The sequence below is a fragment of the Pisolithus orientalis genome, assembly GCF_024613125.1.
Source record: "Pisolithus orientalis strain OTSU chromosome Unknown F5J12scaffold_29, whole genome shotgun sequence".
NCBI classification, from domain to species: Eukaryota; Fungi; Basidiomycota; class Agaricomycetes; order Boletales; family Pisolithaceae; genus Pisolithus; species Pisolithus orientalis.
In genome coordinates, this window is record NW_026260810.1 from 293188 (window position 1) to 315543 (window position 22356).

Genomic DNA, 22356 nt, shown 5'->3' on the forward strand with positions numbered 1-22356 from the left:
GATCAGTTCTCTAGCCAGGGAGAGATGACAATCCAGCAACACCAAGTTGGAGGACTGTGACCAGAACACCTAATTCTAGTCTGCTGGTCATCAGCACCAAGCTGCCACAAGCATGTCCAGTTAGCTGGCAGTGATAGATGAAAGCTGACCTTTTGATACATGATAGGCAAGAACAATGACACAGACAAGGGGTGAAAATGATGCAGATTTTATGGTAACTACAAGTACATAGCCATGTAATTATGCTTGTGGGGGACAGGGGGGAAGTGTGGATGCCAATGCAGATGATAATGTGGATGATGAAGGATTAAGTGGTTATTGCCCAAGCCATAAATACTGCGAGGATTTTTCAGAATAAGACAGGAGGACAATAGGCAAATGACCAAAGTTATTGAAGAATGACTGCACATAAAATAATGCAAGCCATTTTTCCACTGCCCAAACATGTGCTGGTGAGGCTGATGATGGAAGTGAGGTTCCCAAATCTGGCAGAAACCCTGGCCATGAAGCAAGCAACATCCAGAACCTCTCAACATATTCCAGCTTTGTTTGGGGTTCTAGTGAGGCCAGACCTTGATCCTTAACTGGGAAGGGTTTGGCAAACATGATAAGCTCCAAATCTCCTGGGAAGATCTGCATAAAAATTTAGTAATGGATTCTTTTGAGGTGCAAGGCAAAAACTTACCTGATGGACTTGGTCCAGCCACTCAGATTCCACACTTGACCAGAGGGTGGGCACCAGCAGATGGTCCAGGGCAACCAGCTCAAAGTGGAAATTGTGCTCATACAGGTCCCAGAGAATCTTGCCCTTTGTCACTGAGTTGATGGTAGCAAGGTCTGTGAGATCAATTGTAATGTTGTGGAACTGCACATGACTTAGTACATCATGCTGAACCTTCATGAACTCTGGACCAAAGATATCAGCAGCTTCATGTATTTGGTTCCCAGAAAAACTGATTGAAATGCAGTCAGGAATTGTGTTAAGATAATTGTGCCACAAATGGGGAATGACAGGGGATGCATCCAAAGCAGCAAGTCATGTGATCCAACCTGCTTGGGTCACCAACCAATTCTGAGGTACCTCTGCCTCTGCTCCAAGGACTTGCCTCTCATAAATAGCATGGGGTGAGGGAAAAAATATGTGATTTTGGGCACACTGGCATGAATTCTCTTGGGGTCCTTGTTGATGTCAGTAAGCACAGCATTCCACAAGTAAATGTGAGTAGGGAAGGCAGGATCATCAAAATCCTGTGGCAAGTCAATGTTTGGAGCAGTGGAAGTCTTGGCCTTCTTTGAACCTGCAGAATTATCTGAGCAGATGGTTGTAAGTGTAAAGATCTCGATCAGTAATGAAACACCCACAAGGACTGCTGTGATGTTTAGCCCTATCCATTCTGACAACTCCTGAGGCAGAGCTGGGCATGCTGGAACTTGTAGGTATTCAAGGCCACTGAGCCAGAGGTTGTGGAAGTCAATGCCATGGGAATTGGGTCTGGCCAAGGCACCACAAATTGCTCAAGACCCACTACTGGAGCTTTGTGGGTGTAGACATGCATAGGATCGCCAGGGTAATACCACCTAGCATTCCACTTGAGCATTTGGCCAACCTCAAACTCATCTGGGGTAGTGATAATGCCCTCCAGGCATGTAATGTCAACCTTGCATGATGTATCTTCATATCCTTTGGCACTAACTCTGGCTTCCAGACTAGCCATATGGGGATGTGTGCTTCAAAGAGTCACTTGCAGACATCAGGATCTGTGGTAAATGCACCCATCCAATGCTGTTTTGCATTAAAAAATGGGCCAGAAGGGGGGGTAATTTTTATCTCAAGGGAGTCTACCATAGCATAAATATCCAGACAAAGATGTTGGAAGAGCACAACTAGGACCACCATTCATGGAAGGTGAATGGGAGTTGCTACAGAATTGTCAACTATTGAAATATCAGACAACAAGATATCATACCTTCAGACACATGAGAGACCTTTGACATTGCCTAATCCATATGTGCACCCAGAGAGGTCCCTCATTGTCTGGGTTCTTTGGTGGCCAGTTCTTCAGCTGTTCTTCTAGTCACTTATACACGATTTCCAGATGCTTCCACTTGTCTGGATGAACCCTACCAAACCTGAATGCTGATCCTCTCTCCAAGGCAAAGTCTTCCAGCACATTCCTGATGTTCCACCACATCCAAGACCATGTCAGGTTGTCCCAATAGACTGCATGTCAAGGGATACATCCAGCCCACATATAATGCTTGGCATATAGTTGAGGCCACTGGAAACAGTCGATGTGGCCAAATCAGCCATCATGGCAGAGTATGATTGTCCTCCCCTCAAAGAGAAATGATTTGGGAATGAAGTTGGCATTAGGAGAGGTGATCCAGTGGTCATTATATTTCATGAGAACACATGCATTGAAGGCACCATAATTCTCTGAAAGAGAATGCATTGGTTATGAGCCACATTAGGTTAAATAATAGAGTGCACCATCACCCAGTTGGGTTGCTGCCATGACCTGTTGAGTGCATTCTTGAGGTATATTGATCCTATAAATGAAATAAGAACTGAAATATGTAGCATCTTAGTACAGATTCCACTACAGGGTCAATAAAAATGTACCCAGGAGATAAGAGGCATTCAAAGGGGGGAGGAGATAAATAAAGCAATACAGCTATAGTAGAATTGTTGAAGCACACCCTGGCACTGAGTCGGAGTACCAGCCATGACATGGAGTCACATCATCCAAAGTTCCTCTGACAACACTAGCATTACTGCTATCTGTGAGACCATCAAGGGGGAGATAAATGAGAAAACAAGTGGATCATGCACCTACACAGTATATAGAACCTTGCACCCAATGAATATTTCATGCCCAGATGCCAGGCACACAGTCTTCAATGCCCTGAGTTGCACTATGCAAGGTAGTGCCTCCACAAAATGGAGTCTCGTCTGCATGACTGGTACCATGAGCATGCCAAGTTTACTGAGATAGGCACCAAACCTATCTCAGCACTTGAAGGGCACCAAACCCTTTGAATCCTAGCAGAGGAATGTGCCAAACATTCCTCTCCATGACATGAATTGATAAAAAGAAAGAAGAAGAAAGAAGAACTCACCTTAGACAGTAGCATGAAGGTGGTCATGGATTAAGATGCATGGATCATTTGAAGGGCTTGCAAAAGAAGTGTGACAAGTGCAGTGAGCATGTGATCATTACCACATTAAGTCAGAGCTGACTTAGCATGAGAAATTTGCTGGCAGTGTGTGTGGACTATTTGGTGGTGGCAGTGCCATGGCAACATTACGATGCTGCTGGTATGCAGTCAGGTTCATGCATGCAGGGCAGGCTAATTGGTGCCTGAACCTAATATATAACATATGTTGTAATGCCCCCACATTCAATTCAAACCAGAGTCCCAGAGAAAATACCAACAAATTAATTGTCATAGGTGTGTACTTAGTAACCAAACATACACAATGTTGACACATTTGCACCCTTGTTTCCCTTCTCCACTCTCCACTCTCCACTCTCATTGTCAATCCTATGCCAGGGAAATGCTTAGTGCATCCCCTACCAAGCATCAGGGGCTTGGTGCCCTTGATGGCTCTTGAAGGCTTGGAGCCTTCAAGAGTCATCTTGGTAAGGATTGGCTATTGGTCACACAGTCAAGACTCCATCTCATGGAGGTGCTACTTCATATAGTGCAACTTGGGGTGTTAAAGACTGCCTGCTTTCCTTGGCTACCCTGGAGTCCATCTTTTACTTCCCAAATGAGACTCAGCTGTTCACATTACCTGCTGGCGAGTTTGAGGATTGTGTCTCCCCTAGATGTTAATCAAGTTTCTCTTCACTTTCTCAAACTTCCTGATCAATGCTACATTCTCTCCATCATCTGTTAAGGTCAACATTTGTCCTTGGCTGCCCCCATCTCTGCCTTCTCCTTCTCAAACAAGACTCTGTTCACTTTGCCCATTGGTGAGTTCAAGGTTTTCATCTCCCTTCCTTGGCTGATTTCCAATCATCTTTGTATAGGGATGCCAATTGGGTTTCTCTTGCTCACTTTCTTACTTTCCTGGTTAAGGCAGTGTTCTCTCCATCATCTATTAAGGCCAATGGTTTTCTGTGGCTACCCCCAGCTCTGCCTTGTCTGTCTGAGAGAAGACTCCTTCACTTTTCCTGCTGGTGAGTTCAAGGCTTGTGTCTCCCCCTTCCTTAGCTGATCTCTGATCATCTTTGTATAGGGATGCTAATTGGGTTTCTCTTACTTGCTTTCTTGCTTTCCTGGTTAACACAGCATTCTCCCCATTATCTATTAAGGCCAATGGTTTTCTGTGGCTACCCCCAGCTCTGCCTTGTCCATCTGAGACAAGACTCCTTCACTTTTCCTGCTGGTGAGTTCAAGGCTTGTGTCTCCCCCTTCCTTCACTGATCTCCGATCATCTTTGTATAGGAATGCTAATTGGGTTTCTCTTGCTCACTTTCTTACTTTCCTGGTTAACACAGCATTCTCTCCATTATCTATTAAGGCCAATGGTTTGCTGTGGCTACCCCCAGTTCCATCTTCTCCTTCCAATACTAGAGTCTTTTCAATTTGCCCACCAGTGAGTTTGAGGCTTGCATCTCCCTTCCTTTCACTGAGCTCCAACTGCCTTTGTGTGGAGACATTAATCAGGTTTCTCTTCTTTGCTTTCTTACTTTCATGGTCAACAGTACATTCTCTTCAACATCTATTATGCCAGGGGAACATTTGGTGTGTCCCCTACCAAGTGCCAGGGGCTTGGTGCCCTTGGCAGCTCTCAAAGGCTTGGAGCCTTCAAAAGTCATCTTGGTATGGATATACCCTAAACTCTACCTTTTCATTTCCTGAGGATATTCTGTTCATTTTACAAGCTGGTGAGTTCAAGGCTTGCTTGTTTCCTCAGTTCCTGATCCCTGATTACTCCTGTGTAGGGGATGCTAATTAAGCCTTCCTAGTCCTTCCTAGTGTTGTCTCTGCTTCCATCATAGTGAGCCATGAATGAGTAAGTATTTAGCCTTTGCATCTATTCCATTAGTTATATTCTTTACCTGGGGCACACAATGATCCATTTAACAAGAGTGTAATTATGACATCTCTACAGACTGTGCATGCAGGATTCACTGAGGCAGATCCTACATGTTATTCCATGGCTGCTAACAAATGGGGAAGAAGAACCTTCTGTTGGAAATCCACCTATTGACTTACAATATTGTCTGTGTTTCTCTCCCTCTCCCTTCCAATCCTTGTCTCACTATGTGCCAGCCACCCTCACTTGATAATGGGTGAAGCATAAGTGCCATCAACCTAAGTGTGTGATTTTCTGACCACTGTCTGATAGCTAACATTCAAGAGTTATGCAGGTGCTCTAATCACTATTGTTTTGCATCTTGAACTGAGCACAGTCAATGCTGAAACCCTTGCTGACATCCTACTTTTGAGATCCCAGCATGAAGGTGGGTGATTTTCCAAGATTTTTGTTCCTTGACAGTAATCATCTCCCATAGCACCATCATTTCTGTCAAGTTTGGCTCCCTCAATGTCTTCATCCTGTCAGGAGGGCACCACTGCAGTCCCTTTCCTCCCCCTTTTTCCCCATCAGACTGGAGGTCCCCACTCCCTCCATATCAATACATCTAATGTCCACTTGACACCCCTGACTCCACCACTGTTCTTGTCCATGGACATCTGGATGTGGAACCAAGGGATCTGTCTCTGGCAGATGAGTGTTGGCATACTTTGACCAGAGTATTTTTCATGGTGACCCTGTAAACATACCTGTTTTGTATAAAGCTTTGCTTTTTATTTTTAATTCTTAATTTGGCTCAAGTGTAACCAACAACATGACTACTAATGGATTTTCCACCTGGTGCAGGTAAGTGGAGATATCACAAATACAAAGGTTTCAAGATTGGGATCTGTTCATGGATTTGTTGTTACTGACCTCCATCCATTCTTGCCCCAACCATTTGGTGCAGTTGTCCACAAGAGTTGAGGGCTTGGCACCCTTGGGGGTTTGGAGCCTTTGAAGGTTCTCATTGATTGCATCTACAAGACCCTTGGGAACAGAGTCATGGCATCATCCAAGCCTTTCTGTTCACCATCATCACATGTGTATCATATTATTAAGTGGTACATATTCCCTCTGTCTTGGTTGTTGCATCTTCCTTACTGTTCTCTTGCTGTTCCAGCATTTACCAATGTTTTGTTGTCAATTGCATGCATGAAACCCACACAAACAGAGCTCATCTTCCAAGGCTCTCCATTTACTGCCATTGCACACATATGCCATTACCAAGTGGTACATATTCCCTCTGTTTTGGGCCTTCAGGGGTTTGAGTCTCTGCTTATTGGTGATGTATTTCCTCCATTTTTGTTATTACATCTTCCATTCTGCTCACTACCATTGCATGTGTATGTTATTATGAAGTGGTACATACTCTTTCTGTATTGGTTGTTGTATATTCCTTATGGTTTGTTCCACCTGGTATTTATCATGATATGGCATGACACCAATCTTCTTTTCTGATATTTTCCTTTTGTTCCACTCACTACTCATGTAATAACTGCAAGTGTCATTATTCCATCCCAACAACCTGCCATTTTACCAAATAACTCCATGGGTTTTTTTATGTCAGGTGAGGCATGACTTTACTTAAATACCTCATCTGACCACTTTTCCCCTCCTCCCCCATTATTCTTGACATGCCTTGCATGGCAAAAGGTGTTGACCAAGTCACAGACAACTCTATGGATTTGCACACCTGGGTTCTTCAAAACTGCAAAATCCCCACCACCAAGATGGCCCCTCCACCAGAGGTAAGTTATCTTGTCACCATTGATCCCATCTGACCCCTGCCTTCACAGATCAGAAAAGACAAGCCCAAGCCCTGGCACATGGTGCAACTGCCTGAAGGATGGGAAGAACATATGTTCAGTCTCCATGACAGGAGGAGATCACTCACTCCTAGTGTCTCTGTGTCCTCCCAAAATTCCACTACCCCGATCTTGCAGGAAGACCAGGTTGAGAGTGCTCTGATGGAGGAGGATGCTGGTGAGGCTGAGGCTGAGGAGGTTGAGGTCAACATTCAAGCTGATGAGGGCAGTCAATGTCCTGATGATGGGGCTAGTCAACTTCTGGATGATGAAGGTTCATTTTTTTTTGAATATTTTTCTTGTTCTCTCACAGTTCTGTGGATGTTGTGTTGTTATATCCTTGACTCCAGGGTTTGGTGCCCCCTGCTTCTCTCATCTGACTGTGGGTTCAGTGCCCAATGGTCTAAAGCCAGGTGCTTTGGATCCTCATGAGAGTTGCCAAGTGTCCTGTGTCATTTTCACTTTTTTTTCTAGACACTTTGTTATCCTTTCATGTGTCTTTTGTCACACTTCAATGTATTCTATTCTGATATTGACATGCTCATAGTAGATGAGGATGGTTCTGAATCATCACTTCCTCCATCTTCACCACCAGCTGAAGACTCCAATTCCAATGCTGAGGATGAGTTTCCCCCACATTGTCCTGGTTGCTGTGTGGAACACAAACCTAAAAGCAAGGGCAAAAGTAGGGCTATGGATGTTGACAACAGTGATATAGCAAGTCAGGATGATCATGAACCTGCCTGGAATGCAAAATTTAAGAAGACTGGGAACTTGCCCTGTGCTGCTCTCAATGAGATACATGACTTTGCAGCCAAAGTCAAGGCAAAAGCAGAAGAACTTGGACATTGACATGACAAGTCTCCTCATGACATCCTTGTTGCTGCTGGGCTCAGTGTCAAACCATCTCACACAAAGCTCAATGAGGCCAATCTCTTCTGCTCATGGTATTGGGCCACCCAACTGAAACCTGATGGTGGTATGCATGCCCTTGTCACAGATTTTCTTTTATAACATTCTTCCTATCTGACTGAAACAGAAAGGAGAAGTTGAAGGCTGTTTATGAATGGAGTGAGAGCTCCTCAGCAGTGCCCACTAACAAATCAATCAGAGTCCACAACATGAAGATGCAGTTCTCCAGATTGGTAAGTGGTTGTAAGTGGGTGGATGGGGGGCAGATCTTACCATCAAGCAGGCTGAAGTGTGGTCAGCTCTTGAAGACATCAAAATTGCTGGAGTTGTGATGTATGTTGGACAATACCCTGCAGGATGCCAGACCTCTGGCATATTTGGTGGTTCCAATATCATATGAAAGTACATCAATGATCCTGCCATTGATGTTCAGGGACTCATGGACAAGTACACTGCAATATTTAAGTGATGTTACACATATCTTACTTGGACTCATTGCAATTAGGTGTCTCAAGGATGGTAATGGTACTGAAGCTGGGTTATTAGGGATGAGTGCTTCTGCCAGTTCAGCTGCAGCATTGGAGTTGCATTGTCGAATGAAGGAGATACCAAGAGATCACAACTGCTGGGTATTTGGATCTATGATGAAGGAGAAGTTGATAACAGCACTCAAAGATCTATGCAGTACATATTTCTAATATTCCATATATTCTCTTCTAATTGTCTTCCCATAAGTGACATGTGGGGTTGAAGTTGGTGATCCCCAGAAAATCATTTGGCAGCAGCTTCTTGAGTTCATTAGGAGGAACTCTCTTGTCATAATCAACTGGCTGCTTGGGGTGCCTCCACCAGGCCCTGGTTTTGAGTACAAGAAACTCAAAGTTGCCACTCTCTGCCAACTTGTGGTACCTTATCTGTGGAGAAAGCTAGGCTCAATGTACAATGGACAATCTGATGATGATGATGATGATGATGATGATGAGAAAAATGATCATCTGGATGGTGTGCCAGAGGTCAAAATCAAACCCTGGAATGAAGGTATTGTGTACATTTTTTGTCTAACTGATCGCTGACCATTTTTGCAGATGTCATTAGCATAGGGGATGCACACCCATTAAAGGGAGAGACCGCACTGGTCAAGGCTCCTGATGGCACAGTTTTGTGCAAGGTGTCTGACAATCCCAAGTGGCAGAAGTCTCACAAAGAAGGGGATCCAGGTATGGCAGTACCCCATGCAGAGTGGAATCCCATTTCCATCATGCAAGTGGCCTTGTGTGGAGGTGATGGATAATGACACAGTTCCTTGTGAGGTGAGTCAATCCACTCAACCTTTGGTGTCTACTAATGTTCCCCAAGGCTTCATGCTCTGACTGCCAAATGCCACTGCATGATGAAGGCAGGGATGCATGCCCCATTGCTGGTGACCATGGTGTAGTGGTTGACCCTGCTGCATTTTGGTTGAAACTAACAGGTGACATGCACAGGATGCACTTGGTGACCCACCAGCATGCACAAGCTGCGAGAACACTTGAGAGTCCAGTCAATCTGAGTGCCCCTTGCCAGCTTGGCACTATGGGGTGAGGTCTGGACATACCAGTTGATTAAAAGACTAATGGAGGACTGCACAGCATCTGCATCATGATGCTGTCCCAAGCTGTTCACACCTGTGGGACCCTGGCCCTTCTCAGCAGTTTCCACCATCTTGGCATTATGAGGTGAGTATCCCAGGCATTCTGCATCTTGAAGGAGACCAATAGGATGTCCTGCAGGACCCTTGTTATGACCATGCCCACTATCATGATCCTGGCCCCTCCAATGTTCCCTACAATGTTCATGATTTGATCCTTTATTGTCACATTTTGTTTAGCTTCTCTATAGGTATTTCTGCCTGCCTGCCACAGTTCAGGGCATTTCCCTCTGTCTCATCAGATGTATCACATACCATCTTGCCCTGACCATCATATTTACCATGATGCTCCATATATCTCTGACTACTACCCTGCAGCCCAGCCCACAGCACAGCAATGGGTTGACAGAGGTAGTGCTGCACAGTATGAGGATGAATTTCCTGAGGATTACATAGATTATTAGTCTCCTCAGTATTTTCTTTAGAAATACATGTTTGTTTTTCTGTGATAGGGTGAGCAATGAATGAATGAAATCTCTCAGTTCTCTGTCATTTTGAATGCAAGAGCATTTGTGTCTGCTTGACTGTTATTTTGTTACCTCCTGTGGCCACACTGCCATATTGCTGCTCACTTGATCTACCAATGAATTTTCTACTGATTGACATTCAACAGGGGAGATGCATCTACTCAAAATACTGTACTCTTGTTTGAAGAGTTTGAGCTGCAGAGAGCTGGGTCAAAGGACATTTGTGGTGAAGCCTGGAGGCCACACCTACAGATAGAGGAGCCTCCAGCAATGGGGAGGGGATATGGTGACATTAAGCAAGTGTTGATGTGGTGATCACTGACTGACAACTCTCCTAGTGTCACTGTGTCCAATGGCCAGGGGCTCTGGTGAATTCTGCTGCCTGGTTTCCTGTGTACTTTATCTATATTCTATTACTGTGATCAAGTAAGTGTTTTTCCCTGGTGAGTTGAGGGAACTGAGTAGAATTCAAATGGAATTGACATGATTATCTTGATGTTGCCCAAGTCCCTTTAATCTGAAGTACTGTTAACCTTGCCTCAACACCACTTTCAATCCTTGCTTTCCAACCTTCCCACCCCCCTCACCATGTGGAAAAACCCTACCTGTCAAACCTGAAGGAAATTGAGTTTTGAGTGTTTTTATTCCCCTCAAAATTCAGGCCATCTACCCATTATTACAGGGCAACATCTTATGCTTACTAATCAGGTGTTGTTATCATCATCAGGATACTACAGTTCTATGTTACATGCAAGCACTGTAGAGCTGCAGAGGCTGACTTCCGGATTTATTTTGGTCTTGTCTGGGTTCTCTCATTAACTTTGCCCCACAAACATTGTTCAATGCTTTTTCTAAGAGCCTATTTTTGTGTTGAGAATTAATCTACCTGCATTGCTACTAAAACAGGTCTATCTTTTATCAGACCCACCATGTTGTTACCATTTGCAGCTGCACAATTTGCCCCCATTTAATCTGCAACATTGGCCCTTCACTGTGCTCTGTGAGTTAGTATGAAAAGTAGATAACATCACCTGTGCAATATGTCAATACAGACCTGCATGGTGGATCTGGTTGTCTTAAAGCTGCCACAAAATTGATTTGAGAGCATTTTAGTATTCTGACATATGTATAGTACATGGACATCCTACTGGCCTCTATGGAGAGGGGTGGAATGTCCAACTGGCCTTCAGAGGGGGGAGTGGGATGTCCCACAGTATCCTCCAAAGTTATCATGGGACATCCCACTGGCCTCTAGAGAGGGGGTGGGATGTCCCACAGTAGCCTCCAAAGCTATCATGGGACCTCCCACTGGCCTCCAAAAATGGTGGGTGGGATGTCCCATCATTGCCTCTTGGTTGTTCTACATAGATGACCTTGATGAACATGTGACTAAAGGTGGGATTGAACCAGCACTCTCCTGGGTGTTGACCTTGTGGTTTAATCACTGAGCTATATGGTTTGAGTACTAATGTCATTTGCTTTGGGGTTAGGTCAGAACTTTGGGAATAATTATCCATGAAGAGTAATACACAGAATGCACCATCTCCAACAGACTTCAGTGGCCTTTGGCAACACAAGTCCACCCTTCCTTTGAGAATCAACAAAGTTCAGTTTTCTGCCCATCCTGGCTGGATAGGTACTTGAAGCACATGGTGGTCCACTGGAGGGCCTTACAGCCCAGGGTCACCATGGGACAGTGGGGTTCTCACATGCTCGTGCCCCACAATTGTGTCATGTATTGTGCTACAATCTATTCCTTGGCTGGGAAAGTCTTCCACTCATCCTGATTCAATGCATTTAGTATGATCTTATTAATGTGTACTCCTTCTATAAGCAATGGAACTTACTCATAGGACAGTGCTGAATCTGTTAAAATTTATACAATGATGCAAGGCTCACTTCCAGAAGTATTGTATGATTCTGGAGATGACACCTCACAATTGCACTGATTTCCTACCTCAAATCTGTGCATAATAAGTGTACCAAATGGTTTTGGAAAATCAGTGGCTGCCATATACATAGGCCCCTACTTTTCCAGGTATTTTCATCATCCTGGATGATTGTGATAGCTATGGTTTCTTGGTCAGAAGTGGGATTTCAGTGTGAATATGAGCTGCACTTTTGCAGTTGAGGACCCCTGACACCCAAGGCAGCCATGGGACAGCCCAAAATATATTACCAGGGGGCTGGGATTATGGGACATCCCAGGTCCTGCACACTGCAAATAGCCCTAGGACATGGCCAGATGTCCCTGGGATGACCTGGTCTGAGTGGCTTTTAGCTTGGATGATTTGTAGAAAAACTTCAGCCTGAATGCTTATGAAAATTGGTTCCCTGAAGTGCATGCAGATGACTTTTTTCCATCTGGTAATTTTTTGGCTCCTTGAGGCATAGAAGTGGTATAAGTTTTGGGTGGCAATGCAGTCCCCTCCAAGTCCTTCCCACAATCAGGATACTGGCACTGATAGGAATAAGTTGAATCAGCACTAACAGCCAGCCATTCTTGTATGCTCCCACACTGAGGGCATTGAGCAGGCAAGTACTGACCCCAAGGTTTGATGAACTTGTCAGTCCAAATGTACCTTTCTACCAATACCCTCCCTCCTTGAGACCCCCAAAACATGAGGATGATGTTTGAGTGTCTACCCAGCACCCCACAGTCCTTGAGGGCAGCCTTGACTGTCTTATCCATCTGTTGAAAGCCTTGGATGATGGTAAGGTCCAAAACACTCATGAGGAAAGGAATGGTGTTGACAGGGAGTAACCTGTCTGCATCAAAGAGGAGCATTGACCCCTCCCTGAGCTCAGTGCAGCTTAGGACATTGAATTAAGTTGTCATCCATCCTTCTGTAGGCTAACAGTTGTCTACCCCACCACATCCTCTCACATTCTTGCTCCTTTGTCAGGAGCACCCCCAACCCTCAGCACTCATCTTTGAGTGTTGTAGCTTGAAAAACCCCACCCAAATAGAAGGTTCCACTATCTAGGTACTGCATAGGCACACCACCACTTGCTCTTATTGTCTTTTATGTTGGTTTTGGTTGGTTTTCACCACTGAACCACACATTGACTCACAATGATACATATACTTTCCCTTTTCTCTTTTTCTTTTCATCTTATCTAATCTCTTATCTTATCTTGTCTCTTTGAACTTGGTCCAGACTCCAGTCTAGACCTTGCCTTGTTGTCACCATGTACCCCCCCTCTAGTACTTTCCACTCCACTGTGATGTCATGGACCTCATGTTTGCCTCACTGTTACCACATGTACCATAGTATAAGTACTGTTGTTCAATCCCCAGACTAGCTCCAAGCTAGTTCATTCAGGTCTACAAGATCTAAAGTCACCTGCTTCTAAAGCTGTCTCCTCTTCTTTTCTCTCTTCTTCTTTTGGTTCTTGGTGTGAGCCTACAACAAACCCTGTTGTCAGGTCTTGTCACACTTGAACTAGCTTCTCATCATTGTACCCTCACACCATCTGTCACCATTCCTCACTTCCTTTGCAAAGGCTTGTGGGTGTACTTTCCAAGTCCCCCAGCCTCTGAACCTGACCCAAATCTCTTCAAACCACCCACCTCTGAGCATTGCTAGTTCACCCTGCTTTTCAATCACTCCCTCTATCCTCTTCCCCCATCCCCTTCATACCCCTTCTCTGTTGACTCTGCCTTCCTCTGCTCTCCCCCCCACTGAACCTCAGCAATCCCATTACAACCTCCACCCCTGACAAATGCTGAAATATCCTGATCAACATGGAAGGAATCCAGGACCAGATCACCAACCTCCAAAACACCCTTGACACCCTAAGGGATGAAAACTACAGGCTAAACAACAGCCTAAGAGCCACACAAGAAACTGTCACCATGATCAAAGGGCAATATAACCAATGGAATGCACTTCTCACCAATGTCATACAGAGATGGATAGAGGTGATGGCTGATCCAGGCCAGTATGCAGGAGACTGTGCCAAATTCTCAGAATGGTGGGTCAAGATGAAGGTGTGGGTCACACAGAACAGGACTGCATTACCAACCACCCAAGACAAGTGCACCATGGTATGGTCCTGCATGACAGGGCCTGTGGCAGGAAGGTTTTCCCAAGCAAAGTTTTCTCTTGCCATTGTAACAGGAGTATGGCTGGATATGCAGGAGATGATAGAGGATATTGACCCTTTCTTCACCCCTCAGACTGACATTGAGTGGGCAAAATGCACAAATGCGCACAATGCGCCAGGGCAACTCTCACTATGAGGAGTTTTATGCCAGGTTTGAGTCTCTGAAGGTGCAGGGAAGGGTCACTGATGAAACAGCTGGCTTCCTGCTCGAAAATGCGGTCCACTCCACCATCGTTAAAGAGGCCCTAAGGAGGGGATATACTCAGGGCAATCATCTACAAATGACTGTCCAGTTTCCCCCTTGCCCCATCCCTGCACACATCAAGTGCTTCAACTGCCAGGGAAACCATTATAAGCACAATTGTCCTATGCCAAAGGCAAGGGTCATGCTAGACCCAACATATGGGAGGTCACTCAAGGGGTGCAGGAGACTGCCCTCCACCAGATGTCTTTCAAGGAAATGCAGGCATTCTTTTATGACAAACAGATCAATGAGATGAAAAGCCAGGGGTAAGAGTTTGGCCAGTAGAGGATCAGGTCTCCACTGGCTATGTTTACAACAAGTTTTCTGTGCTAGGCATTGATGATATCTCTACTGAACAGGATGTATTCATTCCAGAGAGTACTATACCATCTGGAGAGGCAACCCCAGTGGGTGTGGCCATGGATGTAAAACTGCTGGTCCTTAATTCATCTTGCAATAAAAATATAAACATGCCTATCCAGTCAACATGAGAAACCCTGAAAATAAGAACTGCTGATCCAAAAGCAGAGTTGGAGTTAGAGGTGGTGTTGGAAGGAAGAGAAAAGAGGTGGAATGTAAAGGCACTGGTGGATTCTGGGGCAAATGACACTTTCCTGGACAAGAAATGGGCTGATGAGAATGACATTCTTCTCATCAAGCTCAGACAACCTGTCTCTGTTCTGAATGTCAATGGTACCACTAATGTTGTGGGTAATATCACACACATCACCTCCCAGTCATGAACTATCAAGGACACAAGGAGTCCATATGGGCTCAGGTCACTATACTTTGTACCCACCCCCTCATTCTCAGATACACTTGGCTTTGGAAACACAACCCTGAGGTATGCTGGGAGACCAAGGAGGTAAAGTTGTCATGCTGTCCTTGTGAGTGTCATGACCTCACTCCAAGGACAAGAAAGGAGAAACTAGCTGAGGAACAGGAGGCCCAGGATATGGAGTACCTCTATCCAAATCTCTGTTCAACCAGGGTCATAGCAGGGACCACAGAGGAACTTTTCCCAAGAGAATACCACAAGTACCTCAAGGTTTTCTCCAAGGAAGAGTCTGAAAGGATGCCATTCCACAAACCATGGGACCATGCCATTGACCTGAAGGACACCTTCATCCCAAAACAGTCAAGTCCATGACATCTGGGTTTGAGACCAGACTGGAGACTGAGGCAGGTGTGAGGCCAAAGGGTCAGGATTAGGTGGGGAGCAGAGGCACATGAGATTGCTGTGCAAGCCTTCAAGAGGATGGCAGAGGCAGTGGAGCAGATGGCAGAGGCAGCAGAGCAAACAGCCAACAAGTTTGCACTGTTTTATGCCTGGGCAGAGTGGGCAGAGATGAGGAGGGAGGATGCACATGAGGCCAGGGTGGCTGAGTTTGAGCATGCAGGAGGAGGTTGGAAGAGGCCACAGTTGGAGGTGGCAGAGGACAAGGATGAGGAGGCGGATGAAGGTGTGGAGGGGGATAACAAGGAAGAGGAGGAAGTCAGAGGAGAGCAGGAAGGTGAAGGACAGGAGGGTGGCAAAGAACAGGCAATGGAGGAGTAGTGTAGTTTTCTTTTTTTTCTTTTTGTCTTTGTTCTTAGTTTGTATTTTTGTACTACTACAAAATAGACTTGTGACTTTTACTTTGTAACTCTGAGAAGTGAGATGGACATGCAGAGAAAGGTCTAAGGTACTTAAGGGAGTTTGGGAAGGGGCAGAGTTGGCCCATGGAGTATGGTTATGTGGATGGAGTACTATGGTGGAGGCTGGTATGGGCCAGGTTTGTGCAGATAGCATTCATGGAAAGTGGAGACAATGTTGGAGGTGTGATCCAACTCAGTTGCAAGCAACCAAGAGGTTTCTTCATCAGTGTTCTTGTAACCAGCCCAGCAGACTAGGTACAAGAGTTGACAGTGGCAGTGGCAGTGGTCCACCTTAGAGTCTAGTATTGCTGATACCTCATACTCAAGGTCACCATCAACATCAACCAGCAGAGGCAGAGGTTTTTGTTGGTTTGGGAAGGGGTTAGCTGCTGCAGCTTCCAGTTGCAAGACATGGAAGACCAGATGTATCAAGCACATAGAGTCAGGGAGCTTAAGGGTGATGGAGTGTGTACCTGGCCTGGCCAAGATGGTGAACAGACCTAAGTACTTTTTGGAGGGTTTTTCTGAGGGATGAGTGGAGTGGAAGTACTTGGCTTTAATGTAGGTCTGTTCTCTGACCTTGAACCCAGGTAGAGGTATGTGTTTGGCATCTGCTGGACCCTGGTAGCACTGCTGAGCCACAGACATTTCAGAGCAGAGGAAGTCATGGAGGGTGGAGAGCTTGATGATATAGTCATGAGCCTGCAGAGAGGTGAAGTCTTGGTCAGGGACCACAGACAGGTTTGGATGGTATCCCTTGTTGGCAAAGAAGGGAGAAACTCTGGTAGTTGCATTTGTTAAAAGCAAGCTCTGCTAGAGGTAAGAGCTCTGCCCAGTTGTCTTGTTGGTAGTTACAGTAGATGTGGAGGTACTGCTTGAGGGTCTGGTTCATTCACTCAGTCTGGCCATTGCCTTCTGGGTGGTAACCTGAAGTGAAGTGAAGGTGCATATTAAGGGCCTTTCCTAGAGAGCAGAAGAAGCAAGAGACAAACTCTGGACCTCTGTCAGAGGTGACATTAGCAGGCACTCCATGCTTGGAGAAGACATGGGTAAGGAAGAGCTTAGTGAGTTCAGTGGAGGTGATGGAGTCATGGGTGGGGATGAATGCCACTTGCTTTGAGAGGTGGTCCACTACCACAGGGATGGCAGAGTAACCATTGGAGTTGGGGAGGTGTTTGATGAAGTCCATGGAGATGTAGTTCCAAGGTCTTTCTGGGATGGGGAGTTGCTTCAGTAGACAATAGAGGTGGTGACATGGAGTTTTTGCTCCATCCACAGGCAGTGCAGGACCTGACATATTTTTTCACATCAGAGTGAAGTTTGGGCCACACATAGTCTCTGCAAACAAGTTCCAGGGTGGGGTTTTGCCCAAAATGGCCTGCCAGAGGGTGATCATGCTTGAACCAAAGCACTCAAAGGCAGAGGTCATTGATGCAGGAACAAAGATATGTCCATCAAGGCAGAGAAGACCATTGGAGTCCAAGGACCACCAAGGCTTAGTAGGAGTGGGAGATGGCTGGCAGAGATTGGGTTGGAATGTAGGGCAGAAATGATGTCAGAGTGCATGCCCTCAACATTGAAGACCATGGTGGCATGGAGCACAGGTGCCATGAGAGTAGTGGTACAGAGGGACAACATGAGTTGCTCCTGTGTAAACATAGGGTGGAGATTGTGAGGATTTACCTGCACATAGTCCCTATCCCCCCCTTTTGGGTAGATGTCCCAACATTACATAAGTGCATCAGGCTTGGCTCCTAGGCAGCCAGGTCAGAAGTGGATGGAAAGGTTAAATTGGGAAAGGTACTGCAACAAACAGGCCTGTTGATGGGTGAGAACCTTGGAGGTGGAAAAATACTCAAGGTTTTTGTGGTCCATCACCATGTCAATGGGTGAGGCAGAACCTTCTAGGTAATGCTGCCAATGGTGGAAGGCCTCAAAGGTAGCCAACAGCTCCTTGTCATGGGTATCATGGTTGAGTTCTGGCACAGTCATGGTGTGGGAGTAGAAAGTGATGGGGCAGAGTTCACCATTGGAGCAGGTGAGTGACAAAATGCCAGCAATGGCATAGTCAGAGGCATCAGTTTCAACTGTAAGCAGAGCATCAGGAACCCAGTGAGTGAGAATAGGAGTGGAGCTGAAGGCATCCTTCAGGTGGAGGAAGGTGGAGCAACACTCCTCAGAGAAGTTCCAAGGAGTGCCCTTTTGCATGAGGTGAGTGAGAGGAATGACAATGATAGAGTAGTTATTAATGAATCATCTGTGGAAGCTTTGTGAAGCTGAGGAAGGACTAGATATCTTGCACCTTCCACAGCTCAGGCCAGTTGCAGACTGCCTGAACCTTCTCAGCAGACATGGTGAGACTGGAGGGAGAGAGGACACAGCCAAGGTACTCAATGGAGCTGGAGTGGAACTCACACTTCTCTGGCTTGGCATAGAGACCATGCTTTCAAAGGCAGCAGAGTACCTATTTTACAGGGTCATGGTGTGACTCCATGTCCTGCAAATAAACTAGAATGTCATCAAAATATACCATGATGCAGATATTGAGCATGTTCACAAAGATGCTATTGACAAAATGCTGGAAAGCTGCAGGTGCATTAGTCAGACTAAAGGGCATTACCCACCATTCATAAGAACCATAATGAGTGCAGAAAGCCATTTTCCATTCATCTCCATCTGCAATGTGGACCAGATGATAGGCATGGCAGAGATCAATCTTTGTGTAGACTTTGGTACAGCTTGGGGAGTTGAGTAGGTTGGAGATGAGCAGCAGCAGATAGCAACCTTTCTTCATGATTTTATTGAGTCCTTGATAGTCTATGCAGAGGCAGAGTAAACTGTCTTTCTTCTTTACAAAGAGGACAGGGGCACCATGAGTGGAGGTGGACTGCTTGATGAAACCTATAGCCAAGATGCTCATCAATAAAGGGGCAGAGAGCTTCAAGCTCTGGCAGAGACAGAGAGTAGATTGTGCTGATTGGCAGAGAAGCTCCTTCCTTGAGATCAATCTTGAGATTGAATGAGTGGTGTGGTGGAAGTTTGGTAGCCTTGTCTTTGCTAAAGACATTGGCAAACTTGTGATACTCAGGAGGGACCAAGGAGAGGTCAGGAGGTGGAGATGAAGCAGAGGATGCACAAAGCTTCACATCATCAGTGGAGAGCTGTAAGCAGAACTGTCTAGAGCCAGGGAGAGCACATGCTCTGACATATGCAGCAGCATTGATGAGTGAGATGAGTGGAGCAGAATCTGGCAAGTCAGTTGGAGTTGCAGCCAGAGTGGAGGGTGTTGGATCTGGAGCAGAGGTTGCAGCAGAAGGTAATGAAGGTGCCTGGGGTGTTGGCATTCCCTGTAACAGTGGTTTGAATGATATATCCAATGGAGTAACATAAAATGAAATGGAGTTGACATTGCCAGAGGGAAAGTGGAGGGAAAAATCTACCTCTTGGGATATCACAGCATTTGTACTACCATCAAAAAAGCAGAGTGGAATTGGCAGAGAAACAGAAGAAACAGAAATGGAATGTTTTTTGATTATGGATGGGTCTCTAAAACAATGAGAAGAGCTGGAATTGATCAACACAGAAACAGTATCAACAGAATAATCAATGAGAGTTACAGATGGAAGTAATGAATTGGGACTAGAGAGAGCAGACACATTGAGGTGGATGTCCAGTTGCACACAGTTGGGGTCAACACTTCCTCCAGGCTGTGTGGACTCCCTGGAGGAGCAGACTAATTTTTTAGCTCTGCCTTCTCCATGGGTGGAGCAGGCAGAGTTCCAGCCATAGCTGCATGGGCTTTGGCTGTGTGAGAGGTTGTTAAGTATGGGTTTACCCTTGGGTGACCAGGCTTCAAGACCAGGTGACAGGGGCCAAGTCCAGGTGGCCAAAGTCAAGGCCAGGAGACAGGGGCCAAGTCCAGTTGGACTGGAGTTAAGGCTGGAGGTCAGGGGCTAAGTCCAGAGGACCAGACTTAAGGCCAGGAGTGCAGGAACAAGGCTGGTAGCATGGGAAACTGACTGGTCTTGGAGTGTGCACAGGGGGAATGCCAATCCAGAGTTTGATCTACCTCCCTTGGTCTCAGCTTATGTGCTGTACCCTTATGCAAGCATGGGAGAGGTCCAGGGCTGGGGCTGGGGATAGCTTAAGGCTCAGCCTTAGCTATAGAGTAGACTCAAGGGGTAATATGGAGTTGAGGGTAATACTAAATTGATATTCTGACTGGAGTGCTACAAAGTATGTACAGGGGTTAAATACATGAGGCTGGTCCAGGATAATGAACATGAAGCTGGACTTGTGAATAAGCTATAAGCAAGATGATTAGCAAGAGTGTGGACAGCCATAGGGGCTGTGCCAAGGCTAATAGTCAAAGTCCTGGGTGACTGGCATAACTGGGGTCAGACACAGGATTTGTACAGTAAGCAGAGTCAGACAAAAGGAGACTAGACTAAATACAGTACAAACAAAGGAAAACAGACTGGAGTTATGTCTGGGTGACCCAGACATGGACCTGGGAGGACTGGGGTGGAGCAGTGCACAAGGCCAGGAGGCCAGAATGGACCTGGAGACAGGGGTAAAACACTGGACTTGAGTTGCTCAGGCTGGAGTTGGGTTTTCTAGGCTGGACTAGCACTGGGCTTGACCAGAGGTAGGGGCTAGGGGTCCAGACTGGACTGGGATTGAGTCTGAGAGTCATGGATATGACAGTATCCCCCTCTTAGGAACCAAACCCTGGAGGTTCCACAGGGAGATATGCTCAGAGGGTCATGCAGTGAGGTTGCATGACTAAGAGTGAGTCCAAGTGCACACACAGTGCCAAGGGTGAGCCCAAGGGCTGGGAAACAGGCTAGGTGGTGACCAGAGGTCCAGTAGTTCAGGACTGGAATGGCATAAGCCAGGTTTGGGGGCAAGGGTCAAAACCAAGGGCTGTTCTGGGAACCTGAGGCTGGAGAAGCAACAACGAGGAGGGCCAGAGACTGATCTAGGTGCATTCAGCAGGCTGGGACAAGGCAAAGCCAAGTCTGGGAGTGATGGACAGGGGCTTCAGAGGCAGCTGAAAGCTGAAGCCAGTGTTTCAGAGGGCTGGAGTTGCACTTTGGTGCTGGGTTAAGGCAACATGCAGGCTGGGAATGACCAGGTGAGGCCTAGTGGTGTGCTTCAGAGCCAGGTCAGGGAAAAGTGTACAAGGGACTGGTAATGTCTGACAAATGTACCAGTGTCACACACCAAAGGTGTTTGGTGAGGTGGACATGGATACAGCTGATGAATGGAGATGAAGACCATAGCCCTCATGTGAAGAAGGACAGCCAGAAATTTTGGCAGTCACCCCTTGCACAAGAACAAGTCATCAGTGCCAAAGAAAAAGAAAGGGAGCAAGTTAAGCACTGGTTAAAATTCTTAAGCACCCATGTATGGCATTCCAGTTTTCAACATATCCATATCTCTGCTGTTCCTGCAGATACCAAGACCATTCCAACACTTGCTTGTAGTGCTCAGCCATGTGATCCTACCTTCCAAAATTGGAAAGGATTTGTGCACTCCACACATTTCTACAGCACTCCCTCCAAAAGACACTCATTTCACTAATTCTTCTGATATGGCCACCTCCACATCAATCATTTCACTTGTCCCCTTTGCTAGGGACCATGGCTACATATATCTACCAGGAGTTCCTACCAGCTTCTGTCCTGAAGCATCCTGGTACATCCCACCCTCATCTGCACCCTCTCAGCCCATCCAGCTTGGACAGCATGTTCTTTTTGTCAGTATGACCTCTAGGAGGATGTTCTTTTGTCACCTCAGGTCTGTCATTTGCTTGGAAAGGTCTTATGTGGTTGTTTCAGTCTCTCCAGTCCAAGACACATATGGATCCTTCCTCCCTGCTCCCTGCAATGTCTTTGTACCAGTCTCATCCATCATTCTTCCAAGATTGCAACAGCTACAGTATAATCTACTGTTCTCCACTCTCCCTGATTGCATCCATGACAAGTATGATGCACATCTTGCCTCCTTGTTGCAAGATACAGCAGAAGACACTCCCCCTTCATCCTCTCTTCCAACAGAGCCTCATTCATGAAGTTTTATTTTCTTCACTGAGAGGATGGTTTGGGGGGGAAAGTTGCAATCCCCTATGCTCCTGTCACCCCACAGACCCCCAAAGCTTGACCCCTGTTGACATCTGACTCACCCTGTCCACTTTTGGATGTACTATATTGGCATCAGATCAGCACTGCCTCTCTGTCATCCCACCTTGGCCTAGAAGCAATCTCTTCAAGATGTAACATGCACAGCCTCCCCCTAATGTGATTCCAGTGTGCTTTCCCAGTCCCTGACATTACTTGACTCATACTTTGATGTTTTGACTGTCTTTGACTCACCTATTGCCAATACTTACCAATCTT

The 22356-nt window shown here is 46.1% G+C and overlaps 4 protein-coding genes across 4 annotated transcripts; 2 read left to right on the plus strand and 2 right to left on the minus strand.

The window, feature by feature from the left end:
* Positions 1–315: 315 nt before the first annotated feature.
* On the minus strand, positions 316–901 carry F5J12DRAFT_724715 (uncharacterized protein; the record flags this gene model as incomplete). Its single annotated transcript, XM_051741557.1, has 2 exons — positions 316–633; positions 686–901. The coding sequence occupies 2 exons, from the start codon at positions 899–901 to the stop codon at positions 316–318; spliced, it is 534 nt and encodes a 177-aa protein (XP_051597426.1).
* Positions 902–4108: 3207 nt separating this feature from the next.
* Positions 4109–4829, minus strand: F5J12DRAFT_784796 (uncharacterized protein; the record flags this gene model as incomplete). Its single annotated transcript, XM_051743101.1, has 3 exons — positions 4109–4286; positions 4484–4650; positions 4701–4829. The coding sequence occupies 3 exons, from the start codon at positions 4827–4829 to the stop codon at positions 4109–4111; spliced, it is 474 nt and encodes a 157-aa protein (XP_051597427.1).
* A 1897-nt stretch (positions 4830–6726) lies between these two features.
* Positions 6727–9900, plus strand: F5J12DRAFT_784798 (uncharacterized protein; the record flags this gene model as incomplete). Its single annotated transcript, XM_051743102.1, has 15 exons — positions 6727–6840; positions 6889–7171; positions 7211–7279; positions 7448–7716; positions 7941–8042; positions 8093–8142; positions 8166–8211; positions 8243–8274; positions 8315–8493; positions 8545–8847; positions 8895–9026; positions 9206–9386; positions 9438–9524; positions 9677–9687; positions 9815–9900. The coding sequence occupies 15 exons, from the start codon at positions 6727–6729 to the stop codon at positions 9898–9900; spliced, it is 1944 nt and encodes a 647-aa protein (XP_051597428.1).
* Positions 9901–14518: 4618 nt separating this feature from the next.
* On the plus strand, positions 14519–15060 carry F5J12DRAFT_784799 (uncharacterized protein; the record flags this gene model as incomplete). The annotated part of the gene is made up of 3 exons (XM_051743103.1): positions 14519–14583; positions 14693–14724; positions 14846–15060. The coding sequence occupies 3 exons, from the start codon at positions 14519–14521 to the stop codon at positions 15058–15060; spliced, it is 312 nt and encodes a 103-aa protein (XP_051597429.1).
* Between the last annotated feature and the right edge of the window lie 7296 nt (positions 15061–22356).